We start from the raw sequence: 14,574 nt of genomic DNA, 5'->3' as shown, positions 1-14,574 counted from the left end.
GCAGACTCATCTGGCTGCTTCGTAATGAAGTGGGCGAGAAGATAATTGATAAAGTTATCAAGTCAATCTTCTGAGGTTTTGTCGTACTGTGTCTGTGTGCAAAACACTCTCCTGTTTGGCAATCAATACTTTCTACCCTTTGTTTTAGTCATTTATTAACGATATATGATATTAAATTGCTTTTAGGCTTCTTGGAGTAGAACAAACTTCGATCAAATTTGTTAGAGTATAATACATATTTAGGTGGAATATATTTTGGTACTTTTTTCTATTATGTTATTTAACGCAGGCCTACCAGTGAATATTTGGTTAGTATTCAATGCATCATAAATACTACCTGAAGAAATATTATTTTCGTTCTTTAACAGATTTTACTTAAACAAGCAGTGTTTACAATTCAAGTATCTATAGGCTGTTCTCAAAGTAACATATTTAACTGAAAGATCAATTTTAAGTCTAAACTCAATAACCCATTCTTTTGGTCCTCTCGATCAGTGTTAATTTTAAGCAGTATAAATAGTCATTGGCCTGAACACATAACCGTCTTTAATATGCTTTAAACACAGAATTACAAATATCTTTCGTTTTATTTCGTAACATCCATTATTTAACTATCTATATAATTCACTCTAGACTTTTTGAACAATAATACTAAAAATAACAAATAAATACAAAATTTGAAAGAATCCATCAATTACAGTTTTGTTTAAAACAGCCATTTTCATTTCCCAAAGAAAACTACTTTCGTAGAATCCATCCATCCGATTTCATTTGTTTACCAAACGAACTGCAGTATATTTACATTAGCCCTAATTGAAACGAAAGCCTTATGAAAGAACCTAGCGAACGTCATCACTTCATGAATTTGTGTGTTTTTCTTCCAAAGAATGTAAGCCACAGTAATGCACAAAATAATGTTCCTTGCAAGAATTTTTTGAGTTTTTAGTTTATTACTGCAAAGCAAATTAATATGCCTAACGAATTTATTACATTTTTGGACTAAATCAAAAAGTGTGTAGTAAATGGTGAGCAACGAACTATTGTTATGGTTTTAACACAATAATTAAGCCATTGCGAATAATTAACATAAATCATTGATAAAAATTTATGATCCATTGCTTTTGTTTCGATTTTTTATATATTTTAATGTTTTAAACCTAATACATTTAGCTATAGGGTGAAATTGTATAACTTAGAATCAATAACATTTAATAAACCAACAAATGTCCCGTGTTATTTACTCATTCTGGAACATATTTTTTATTTATAAAATGAAGGGTACCTGTTGAAGGCCACAAATAAATTCCACATGTTTTGATAGATAAGAGTAATGCACCACTTGTTGCAAAAGAAAGAACCCGAGTAAGACTGACAAAGCATTAATGTTCAGGAAAGTATGATAATTTTAATAATGGTTTCTATATTTAGTATAACGTAATAGTACAAGTGTTACAATAACATCTCTTTCTTTAGCAAGTGTGAGTGGATGTGAAATGTGTTTAATAGGTGGATAAGTTTTAACGTCAAAAGCAAAATAATGAGAAGAGAAATGTCAGCATTTTGAAGGGACGATCAGTCATTGTCATAACCATACGTCCAAGAGCTCTCTCCCCTCTACTAGATATCACTTCCACACTTATTAGAAAAGTTGACGAAGTATCTGTGCTCATCTGGAACTTATTAATGTATACTAGACTGTATGTGTTCACCTATTATATTACAATAATACACATATTCACTTCTTTCAGTGATGTAAGTAGTTCCTTACATTACAATACACAAACGAAAACCTTTTATATACTCGGTTACCGTTCACAATGCGCAATGTGCTTTTACGTTTAAATTTGTAAGCGAATGTCATGAAATAATATCCTTCAGTATAATAGATAGCTATTTTCATAAAGCATACATACTACTATATATTTTTAACTATATTACTGTCTATACCACTTAACGCAGATATAATCTGTTAAAAATCAAGCTTATCTTAGTAATTTAATACATATATATATACCGTACTTATTTAAAGTCTTTATTAACATAACTGTGACGAAAATTTTATTAATTTATATTTTAATTTCAGAAAGATTCACCAAATTGTTAACATTTATTTTTTCTTTGATTTGATTTAAGTATAATAAGGATTGTAAAATTGCATATTTCACATTAAATGAGAGTTGAATGATATGAAAGAAACACTTTTTCCAGGATTTTGAGAGTTTTTTTATGGAAGTTGTAATTATAAAATAAAATTGAGAATTCTTTACTTACCTTTATGTAGAAAAAATTAATTATTACTGTTTAACAGTAAAATATTCTACCAATAGTGTCAAAATGCAATTTCGCTACAAGACTGTGAGATGGAAACAACTGTTCTCTAGAGATATTTTCAGAATAACCTTTTGTAAAATTTATTTTATTCATCATCTTTAAATGGATATCGTATTGTCTGAAAGGGTAAACGTACATCAAAAGATATCAACTGGCCTTACTTGGTTGCTTCATTTGACATTGGTTATTATATTCGGAATATTTATTCACACTAAATAAAATATGGAACAATTAGAATCTTTTACGACAACGCGTTTTAACCAATAAAAATTAAACTATAAAGCTCTATAAATTTATTATTGACTCTAGTCAAACGCATTGTAAGAGGAACAATAGCGCGTTTAATACTAAATGTAGATAATACTATTACAACCAGAAGACTGCTAATTGACGTTATAGATAATACAATTATAAAACACATTAAACAAGTTTAATGGACAGGAGTGCATACAATAAAAATCACTCCATTTTGGAGTGATTAATAGACTGATAATCATTTTAAGACATGTTGTCATGACAGATCTATTTGCCTTTTTAGCCAGGAACTAAAACCAAAACTAAAACATCAATGGCGGATACGTCGTCTAATCTCTTACTAGCTGCTGGTACATAACGAATACCCTCCAATTACGAACAATGCATTATTGATTTTAACAGCAACCAAAATTTGCCAAAGACATGAAAACTGTTGTTTAAAACGTGAGATATCGCAACGACTAGCCATAATGTTATCAGAAAATCCCTATGTACAATTTATTTATAAGCTTAAGAAGAATTCATTGTTAAAGATATAAATAATAATAATTCGCTACTTAGATACGTCGACATTAATAAGACATTAGAGTAAGACATTAATATGGATTTTTAAGGATTTAACTGACCCCAAATTAAATCGCTGGTGACTTCAATTAAACTAAAGACATATCTTTAACAGTTTTTGTATAATATTTACCACAGACGAGATGATTTAAAACTACTTAGCTTATCTATACTTTCAGATGAAATTTACTTTGTACCAATAGGTAACAATACAAAACCTTGGCTGGGATATATTGGCTCGTTTAACCATATGAAACAATCTAATCACAAACATTAACTCGTCCCCTTGTTATATAACCAAACAGTAAAGCACAAATCATAAAATTAACCCTAAAATAATAAAAACTTCGTCGACATTAGCGATCAGTGTCACGGGACATGAAATAGAACTAGACACGAAAAGTAGCTCCAAAATTTATAATGTGATAAAAAGTTAACTTGTGTTAGTGTTGATTCCACTAATTTTAGTAATAAAAGTTCACATTTTGTATAAGAAAATAGAAGGTAAGTTTTTATTAAATCACAATCTGTAAGTAAACATAACAATTCAATAAGTAAACAAAATAATAATTTGAACACATGTTAGAAATAAAATGTAAATAAAACATATGCTAACAGTTAGTCAGTCTAGGGTCCCACATTCTAACCTCGACACTCTAACCTCAAGGTATCCCTCTAATAGCATTAAAATTGTGTCAGCCTTTATCGTTCCTCAATTTTACAATGATTGAGTAAAAGTGTGCTTTTATTTCGGTTTTCAATATAGGCCTAATATGATATTTATTTAAATATCTTAAAAAGCCTTTTCGGAAAATACCGTATATAAATGGACTTCAGTAAATAAAGAGTTATATAGTCCTCATATATTTAGCAAAGGGACATTCTAAGCAAATCTCACATTCAAATAAGAAAATCTTTATAGAGTACAGCTCAAAGGATGAAATACGGGTTATCAATGCCATAGCAAAAAGCTAAGTGATTGTACACCCTGATCCATTGTCCTTTTTATAGGATTTATGAAGGATCAGATAGCGATATGATTTTACATAAAAGTCCTTTCTCTAGATACATTTTATATAACGAAAAGTATTACATTGTTTTGCACGTTTTGTTTTGATGTTTTACCTCTAAAATCTTTATCACTTATCTTTATCTATTCATACACAAAAGGTAACGATAATAATTGTTATTTATTCATTTAAGTCTAAGTTTAATTGGATGTAATAATTGGTAGAAAACTTTAAGGATTTTATTGCTAATATTCTTAAATTAGTGATTCATTACTGATGAAAACGCACATTATTTATATTTCAATTTTTAAAAACATTGGTAGCTTTTCTAGTATCTATCATTATGTCAGATTGAAGATTACTATTATGTTAACAAGTAATTTGCTGTAATTGCATAAGGAAGCTCATTGCGACATACAGTTAATGTAGAATGACATGTTTTACACACTGTTCGGTACATAGGAAATGCATTATTATGAATATTTGAGACTATGTTCAGTTCATTTTGTTATGTCAACTGCCGTAGTCGTTTCTATAAATTAGAATTTTTGGATTAAATAAGTTATTTTTATCATCATTTTTTCATACAAAAACTAATAATGGATGAATATTTAAAACCAATATCAATAATATAGAGGCTAGTAAAAACGCTATCTACAAAGTATTTGATTTTACGCATCCCTCAAATAGCATCAGTCAATGTCCACCCGATGTGAAATTTTAATGTACTATTTTTACCTTGATAGCTATGTAAATTAGAATTGTAGGCAAACCGGAACTTTCACGACTTGATCTAAATAGCAAACGATTCGTTTATAAAAAAACACTTAATCTTCTTTGTTTAGGCTAGTAATAGTATACTTCAATATAAATATATTTACTATTGACTTGTATACGTAAAGATATCAAACTTTAAATCAATAGCTTCTGTATGACTTTAAAAGTGATATTAATTTTATAATCGTTGCATAGTTACTCAAACCCTCCACAAGAGTAGAAGTAGCATACTCTTATAATATTATAATCTTCATCATAACCTTCTTATCACAATCTTCATCAAAGTTGCTCTAAGTTCCTTTAAATCTATTTGAAAGAGTCTTATGTTTATAGGTTTTAATCTGAAAATTATAAGATAGTCGGCGTTATTTTTATCAACCCAATAAAAGTTGTTTATCAAGCACAATATAAATGAAAACTTGGGTTAAAATTAAACGGCTCGACTGATAAGTGCAGTCATGGCTTTGCTTAGAACCAACGTCACAAATTTCCATTAAAATGTATTTAGACAATTGTTTATGAAGTCTCATATGGGTGTTGTCTCAGTGTTGCAAATGGACTGTGTCTAGATGATTATTTATATTAATTAATTCATCACATATTTTTTTTATATACTATTACTTTAATTACTTTTTTCCTTTGATTGATTGTTATAAGGTCTTGAATGGTTATGTCTGAATAAAAATTTAAAGAATTTATTGTTCTACGTTTTTTTTAGTTTATTTAAAGTCTATGCCTTTTAGAAGAATCAGTCTCGTGTTTTACACACAGTAAAATGTAATAACTGGTAATTACAGATAAATAAATATCTTCCTTTTCTAAGCAGAATCTTTGTTCTGAAGAGTATTAAAGACGAATGAAGCTAAAGAATTCTTATTTGGTGTTTCCTTAAAACATATAATGTATTACTTTCGATAATAATATGGAAGTGCTTTAAGCTTTTAATCATACAAAGAGCATTAAGTTCTTAAATGTTAAAGCCATGAGACAAATTGAGTATCCAGAAAATACGCACCTTGGTAGCGTCCACATCCCACTGATTGATGATTTATAATTTAATTTAAATTTAATTATTTTTTTACCTAAAAAAATAACTCGTACTCGGAAGTAACTCGTATAAACTTAATCCTTATAAGAAATATTATGTCAGCAGTACAATAGGGAATAACCCGTTTTACCCCAAGTTCAAGGTATCCTTAAATAATGAGAAAATATAATGCTTTAAAACCAAATATATATGTAGAAATGTAATACAGTTTTCTATAATAAAAATGAAAAATAACTTTACCGATATAAAATATGTTTATAATTACTTTAAACATTGTATATATTTTGTTATGTATTAACGTTTATTAGAATTGTTATTGAAAAACTAAAATTATTCTAAATTATTATCCTCACTTGACAAAAAGCTCTGTGAGAGGTGTATGCACAGGACAAAAATGTTAACAAGTTTCATCATCAACGGCACGCTCGGATATTGGCACTATTAGGTAAAAAGGGTCATGTTAAAGCCCAATTTCGGTGGACATTGACTGATGATGCTTAGCCTAACGCAATATTTTATTTAGAGAATGTAAAGTGATTATTTATATCCAGAGTATTTATCACGTAACCCACATTAAATAATGAATGAAGTTTTCTCATACAAAAGAAACATAGATACCTATTTCTAAATAGACATTGAAAAAATATATATTTAATCCTACAAAGTATCCAAGAATAAAATTCCATTATACAACATTCAACTTAATATTAAAATGAACAGTTACATTTCGTTATGCAATTTATTCTTATGCTCATTTATTTTTCAGGAATAAAACCTTAAGCTATGATAACATAAGTAAACTACTCCAATAACTGTTTAAGACATGATAATTCACACAAGCTTGCTTGAAGGGTCAACGTGTATGAAATAACCTCTTACAACAACGCATAACAGTTCAGATCTTTTGTTGCCACAGACAAAGTCCAACACAAACACCAAAACCTTTTGTGTAGGATGGAAAACTTTCCTTTCGAATTCATCAAGCTAAATACTTTTAATTAAAATTAAAATCTGTAGTCTATGATGGATGGTATTAAATTCTTATTTGAGCAAATAAAACAAAGAAGATTTAATAATATTTATGTGACTTATACTTTCTCCTATTGGCTTGTCAGCAGCCTCTAACGCTTGCTCATGTTAAGACGTGAGCAAGCGTTGAGAGGAGTCAAGGAATTTTATGGAAAAAAATGTCAAAATATGTAAAAGCTCTTGGACCGTAGTTTTAACAGCTTTTGGTGTCATACCGTTTTGATTAGAGTTTAAAAAGCTTCTTATCAGCATCGTACGTGTTATTAAATTTACGGAAAGTAAATGAAGAAACTTCTTATAACCCTTAAAACGTATATATATACGCTTATACTGTTACTCACAAGACGGTAAATATACAAAAAAGGTGGTAAGTGGTGATCAATTGGAATTCGACACTCCAATCATCGTCAGACCCGAAAGGCGAATAATGTCATTTATGTTTTAGGTGTTATAAGACGTTTCTTTATTTACTTTCCGTAGTTTAAAAAGCCACAACATACCAATGCTTCTTAACATTTGATCCTTTTTATGTAACAATCGGTTTTTTTGGGACCAGGGGTGTCATACTAAACAGAAATATTTCCACTTAATACTCGATCTACGATTTGACCTTGTGATTCCGCCCCTTTGACTGCAAATTTTATATGTTACACAGTATTATGCATAAGTAAACGGTAGCTTAAATAACCAAGTTTAAGAATTCTCCGTATACAATTCTTAGAAAAATACTATATCAAATTCTACTACAAGCTATGTAGTCTATCAAAACTGTATTGCCATTATGTACCGCAGTAAATGTCATCATTTAAAAGACGATTCAATTGGTTGGGAATCATGAGTTAATGTTAAAGATAAGGTAAATCTTAACATTTCTGTAAGTCTGGAGGGGAGGGATGGTCGGGATAACTTTTTACTTAAGTCTGTGGTAGTGTTGGAAAACATATAAATATCTAAAACTTTGTGTGTAGTATAATATGGAAGTATAGCGTTATACTTTTTCAATTCAATTACATAAACTAATAATTTTTAACGACCACATTTGGCATCATTTAATTACATTTTGTTTTCTTTTAAATTTGAATAATAAATTAATTATTGACGATAAGTAAGACTAAAATAAGTCTTATCTTGATTATACAAGTTTTTTTGAGAACCTCTATAAATACAAGCTACATACAGCCCTCTTTATCTGTTATGATTTTTATAACCATTTTTCAAAACTCTGGACAATTACAAAATTTATAAAACACTACAACCATTCACCTTTTTTGAATAATAACCATGCAATACAATTTAAATTTTACTTGTAAAATGTATAACTGCCAGTACAAATTGTTTTAATTTATTTGTGTCAGAGCGTAAGCTATAATGATAAATTCCTATTGTATTAATTATATGCAACCATATATTAGGGGATGATTGAATAGCCTACTCTGATTAGACCCTATTCAACAATGTGGAATAATAGCCAGCTTATTAACCTAAATATGAAAGATCTGCATTTGAATGATAATGTATTTCTTATTAATATTTATTATATTCAAGGATTCAGAATATGTTTTTTATTTTCTATTTCAGAGAAAACCTTGTACAAGATATATATTTTTTTAATACATAGTAAAAACTCAATATCAATGATATTGTATAGTCTAAACACGTTTTAAAATTAAGTTTAGTTTACGATTAGATTTCAATTACTACGGCATTGTCGTATATATTAAAGATAAATACCAGTAATGACGAATAAATACTATAGTTGTAACTACAAAACTCGGTTTGATTATTGGGTTTTAGAAATACGTGATTCAAATAGAAACACAACTACGGTTAGTACCTCTTGATATTTTCCTGAGAGAAACGCTCTTTATCATTTGCTCAAGTCATATCGTATGCAATACATAAACATAGCCTGAATATTACTCCGCGCCTCATAGACGATCCAACATTCGTTTCACTGATCGGGTCAATAAGTCTCTCGCACCAACTCCGTCATGGGTATTTGCTTGCTTCCTACCATCAAACTTCCTTTGTAATTGATTTACAAACAATCCCAATAGTATAGCTTAAATTAATAATGTTAAACATTGTATTGCAAAACATAAAGCTAAAGCTGAGCCTTTTTTTACGCACTATAACTAACCAACATTTACGTATTTTTATTAAAAATAGCTTTTAAACAAAATAATAATATCTGATCATTTTACGATTTATTCATTTAACGAAGGGGTTTACTTTTATGTACACTGACTATATAAGCTGTTTTCAAAAACATAACTAGTCCGAAAGGAAACCTATTCTTGTCTCTTAAACAAATTATACTATTTAGCACTAACGTTCATAAACTGTATTGTCTCTTCTTTACAGTCTTACTTAGTAATAAAATGCAACTGTAGGTATCAGTTGTTAATTATAATTCAATTTGAAAACTAAGAAGTAGAGCAAGCTGTCCAGCATTACGGGTCAAGTGAAAACCACCTAGAAATAAATCAAACTCTTAAGGGGCGAAGCCCTATGAGAAATTGATCGCATTTGTCACCTTGTATATTCGTTGTTAAGTATTTGAGTAGGTGTTTATTGGTTATATGATTATTACAATATTTTAAATATTAATAATTTGTCTTTTTCTATTGACTAAATGTCATTTTGTGTAAAGAAATAAATATATCAATTCAAAAAGTTTACCTTTTTTGGAAGTTAATTTTGTGACAAGTCATTTAAGTTATCATGAAATCAACACTGTCTTGTCTGCGGTCCACAAAATGTCCAATAATTTGTATATATTTAATTTACAATTAGTTGTGTTAGGTTTGTATATATTTTTTTCTTTTTCCCAGTAAGTAGGACTAACATTGAGCAATATCAATGATTACTGCTCCATACACTTAGAGGACTGATTTAGCCCAGAGGTAATCTGTTGTGCCTGTTGTTTTACCCTGATGAAAGCATATTACTAATTAATTAGATGTTCAGGTTTGCTTTGACTCACGATGAATGTTGAGTTTCCAACCATCCTCGACAATGTGAGGGGTTGTTCCGACCCTGCAAGTAAGGAACTTCCCGGAATCTTCCATCCCCGGGACAAAGGACAATGAGCTAATAGTCACGTTCTCGTCCTTTGTAGTCTGCAACAATACAACTCTCTCAGCTTCAAACTACGCAGCAATGAGGTCGGAGGTATTGCTTTGGCATATACAAGTGACTTAAGAAATTATAAAATCAAAGGATTACTTAACCAAATAAAAAACAATCCCCAAGTCGTACTTCCTTAATTTAAGTTATTTGTTTAAATTAACTGAAAAATTATTAATACGAAATCTTTAAATGAACAATGGTTTAAAAGAAAAACACATAATTAGCATAGAAGTAAAATACGTATTCAGAAACCAATATACGATTTATTCGCGAGACCCATTACATTTTATTGACGGATGAAATGCAATGATAAATACACACTCTTCATTAAATATGTATTGCAGTAATTTATAGTGTTGGTATCTTTTATTGAAATTGTGTTTAAATATGTACAGCTAGTATAACTTGTATAACTTGCTTATGAAGATTGTTGAATATTTAAGCTTCAACAAGGATTGGTACCCCTCAATATTATTTGCCAATTTGAATAATTATATTAATGCTGAATTATAATAATAATAATATGGTGAGTCTATTGATCTTGCTAATTAGACCATTATCTACGATAAAGCAAAGCCAACAAGTACACATAAATTATACAATATTTATTTATTACAGCATTTATATGGTTGATATTATCGTTTATCGTGATTTAAAACTAATCTTTTAAGCAATAAACAGCATTATGATCACGTAATACATTGTGCTTACAGTTCATCCTGACACTGAGGTTAGCAGACAGCGGATGGACCTGATTGTTGTTGGACGCTTGACACGTGTAAGTGTCGTGTATACTTTGCCGCTTGAGGTTCTCGAGATGCAGCGTGTTGCGGACTCTCCGCTCAGACAACACCTCGTACGAGTTGTCGATAAGCTCGCTGTTTCTCCACCACGAGACTCGTGGCTGCGGCCTCCCTGTTTAGTTACATTTTAAATTAACATTTTTGTTTGAATACATTTATTCAGATTTTTTTAAGTATTAGTTTTATTGATATATTGGGTACCAGTATATTTACTGTCAGTAACTAGACTATTTTAACCGTTGTTATTTTCTGTCTTGAACTTAATATAACTTAATCGTCCAATCCTGGTCCATAAACGTGGTCTAGATCACTATCGGAATTGGTTATAACATTTACTAGTAACGATTTTAAGTAGAACTTTTTGTTCATAGCCAACTTTCCACTGTGTCTGGTCTGGTGTCTGGTATACTGAGTAGCCTAATTTAATTTTTTTCTAATCAAAAGTTTATCTCGTAATAGTTTAGGTGCACAACGAAAATTATTGGGTATTATAAAAGCCATACCTAGATTGTTTGTATTATTATTTCAAAATAAATCGTGTTAATCATAGGGGTACATGTTATATAAAGAAGTGCAAAATCATAGTAGTATGCATTTAAACAAGCTACAAACAAATTACTATGAATGGTCGGAATCCGTTAAACCGCAAAGTGCGAACTCTATGTAAACAGCGGTAAATGAAAGGCAATTAATAAAATGGGCAATATACGCTCCTTACGGCTTTACTCTAATTGCGAGGAGCTGATTAATTGGACAGTGAGTCCCTGGTGTTTACACATAACATACTGACCACCTTTATTGCTTGGCAGACGGCCACACGTATAACTGCTGGTTTACTAACCGCGCTTCCATTTATTAAGATTTGTTGGCAACAATATATTTGGTTGAAACTTTAGGATTCTAGTTTACTGTTTAATAAATATTAATTATCACTAAAATATTTATTTTTGACGTAAAAAACGAATATATAATATAGACAGCCATCAATAATGAGGAGGGCGCTGTCATCTCTGGAGGGAGGCCTAAGGTCACATTGGATGCCTGTTAGACACTGGCTGTGTGTCTAAACCATTAGTTTGTATAAAACAAATGTTTTTATTTACATCTGATTAAGAAAAATGATTTGTTGTTATTGTAAATAAAACATAAATTGTTTTGAATGAAAACTAAGCTGGAAGAAATAAGTGTATTTTTTTTTTTACTTTAACTAAATTGTATCCATAAAACTAATCCAATTCATAACTTATATTTACTAATTACCTAAGAAACTTGAAACTGAGATACTAAACTGCATTTTTTCCGTGGTTGGAGATCCCCAAGGGTATAGTACAAATTCAGAAATGTCTTCTCAACGACTACGAAAGAACTACAAATAGCTAAGTATAAGATTAAAGAGTGCAATTGCCGAAGCCAACGACTTGATAGCTGCCAGTGAGACTACCGTTTTTTGTTTGTTTTTTTTTTTAGACTAGTAACGACCATAAATGCACTTCAACTTACACGAGACGAGTTGAGGAAATTATGTTCAAGAAAACATAACAGTAGTTTTTTTTATTAATCTTTAGTCTTTTACAGTATTCATTATCAATCACATTTTCAAGTTACACTTTTGATCTTTGCTACAATCTATCTAGACCATAAGTTAACTAAACCTATGCATAAACCATTTCGTTTAGGACTAAGATAGGTAGCCAGGAAAATAGTTTTTTACGATATGTGATTTTTGGCTTTTTTACACTACAACCAATGTTTATATGCACGCATTGTTACATTCATTTTTATAAGTTATAAGTAATTAGTTTATTTTACATTTAAATGTATAGCTATCGATTAGTATAGCCATTACTATTCCATAGATAGAAAGATTATTGAGAAAAATTGAACTAAACTTAATTCAACCCTACTAATAACTGCATCAATTATATTAGCATGAACCATGAACACATAATAAAAATAAAATGACCCATCTAAAGTTTTTTTTTTCGTAAAGCTGTAACACTATAATCAAAACATAGTGGTAAAAAAATGCTAAATTCTTTAAAAGTAAGTAGCCTATCATTTTAAATATTTGTACTGTACAGTTATTTATACATTTCAGTGTAATATCTTTGAATGTCAAGTGAAGTTAATGCTGTATGCTATTTTATTTTTATTTTAAATTCACTTTGAATTTTGTTTAAAATTAATATAACTATAGAAGTAAAATTCGCAGATCAGCATTTTCTATAAGAAGAATATTATACCTCGATGTAGATTTATCACAAAGAGTGGATCGCGTTGCCTACAGATAGCAATGCAAGTATGTGAATCTAAACTGTTTGTGTGTACTAACCTTTCTAAAAACGCTAACATTTCATCAACGGAATGTTTCCTAATACAATCTAAAATCCGAAGAATACGTTTGGGTCGTAAGTAGCTACTACCGTAGGTGGCACTGTAAGACATAAGCCGGGACCCATTAACTTTTTCATTTTGATGATCTCAGAAGCGAAAAACACCATTCGTTCTAATTGTTATATATATTGGAGGGTGCAACTGAATGACTTCCAGTGCATATTTTATGTGACTGGCTTCCGAGGCAAGGCCGTGCATATATATATGCAGATACTTCAAGTTGTATCCAGTGTTCTCTTATGTAATGCTGACTCCCCAGAACAGTGATTATCCAGAGTGTCTGGTCCCCTTGCTCTTAACCCTTCACATCTACCGACGTGCCTGACACAATAGACATGGAGATACTTCAAGTTGTATCCAGTGTTCTCTTATGTAATGCTGACTCCCCAGAACATTGATTACCCAGAGTGGCTGGTCCCCTTGCTCCAAACCCTTCACACTTCCACAGATGTGCCTGACACAATAGACATGCAGATACTTCAAGCTGTATCCAGTGTTCTCTTATGTAATGCTGACTACCCAGAACAGTGATTACCCATAGTGGCTGGTCCCCTTACTCCGAACCCTTCACACTTCCACAGATGTGCCTGACACAATAGACATGCAGATACTTCAAGCTGTATCCAGTGTTCTCTTATGTAATGCTGACTCCCCAGAACAGTGATTACCCAAAGTGGCTGGCCCCCTTGCTCCGAACCCTTCACACATCCACGGACGTACCTGACACAATAGACATGCAGCTACTTCAAGTTGTATCCAGTGTTCTCTTATGTAATGCTGACTCCCTAGAACAGTGATTACTCAGAGTGGCTGGCCCCTTACTCCGAACCCTTCACATTTCCACAAACGTGCCTGACACAATAGACATGCAGATACTTCAAGATGTATCCAGTGTTCTCTTATGTAATGCTGACTCCCCAGAACAGTGATTACCCAGAGTGGCTGGCCCCTTACTCCGAACCCTTCACATTTCCACAAACGTGCCTGACACAATAGACATGCAGATACTTCAAGATGTATCCAGTGTTCTCTTCTGTAATGCTGACTCCCCAGAACAGTGATTACTCAGAGTGGCTGGTCCCCTTGCTCTAAACCCTTCACACTTCCACAGATGTGCCTGACACAATAGACATGCAGCTACTTCAAGTTGTATCCAGTGTTCTCTTATGTAATGCTGACTCCCTAGAACAGTGATTACTCAGAGTGGCTGGCCCCTTACTCCGAACCCTTC

General features: G+C 31.1%; 1 protein-coding gene across 1 annotated transcript in view; it reads right to left on the bottom strand.

Annotated features, from left to right (window-relative positions):
* Positions 1-14,079, bottom strand: part of LOC129000783 (uncharacterized) — a 128,096-nt gene extending 114,017 nt beyond the window's left edge. Inside the window, exons 1-3 of the mRNA XM_054427783.1 lie at positions 14,064-14,079; positions 10,871-11,061; positions 10,001-10,136 (exon numbers count right to left, since the gene is read on the bottom strand). Coding sequence (XP_054283758.1) covers positions 10,001-10,136; positions 10,871-11,061; positions 14,064-14,079 — 343 coding nt within the window. The remainder of the gene's footprint in view (positions 1-10,000; positions 10,137-10,870; positions 11,062-14,063) is intronic.
* Between the last annotated feature and the right edge of the window lie 495 nt (positions 14,080-14,574).

This window comes from Macrosteles quadrilineatus, unplaced genomic scaffold, assembly GCF_028750875.1.
Source record: "Macrosteles quadrilineatus isolate MER2022 unplaced genomic scaffold, UCM_ALF_1.0 Scaffold_1__1_contigs__length_201487025, whole genome shotgun sequence".
Lineage (NCBI taxonomy): Eukaryota > Metazoa > Arthropoda > Insecta > Hemiptera > Cicadellidae > Macrosteles > Macrosteles quadrilineatus.
Note: the sequence above shows the minus strand (reverse complement) of the source record. Positions and strands in the feature narration are given on the sequence as shown.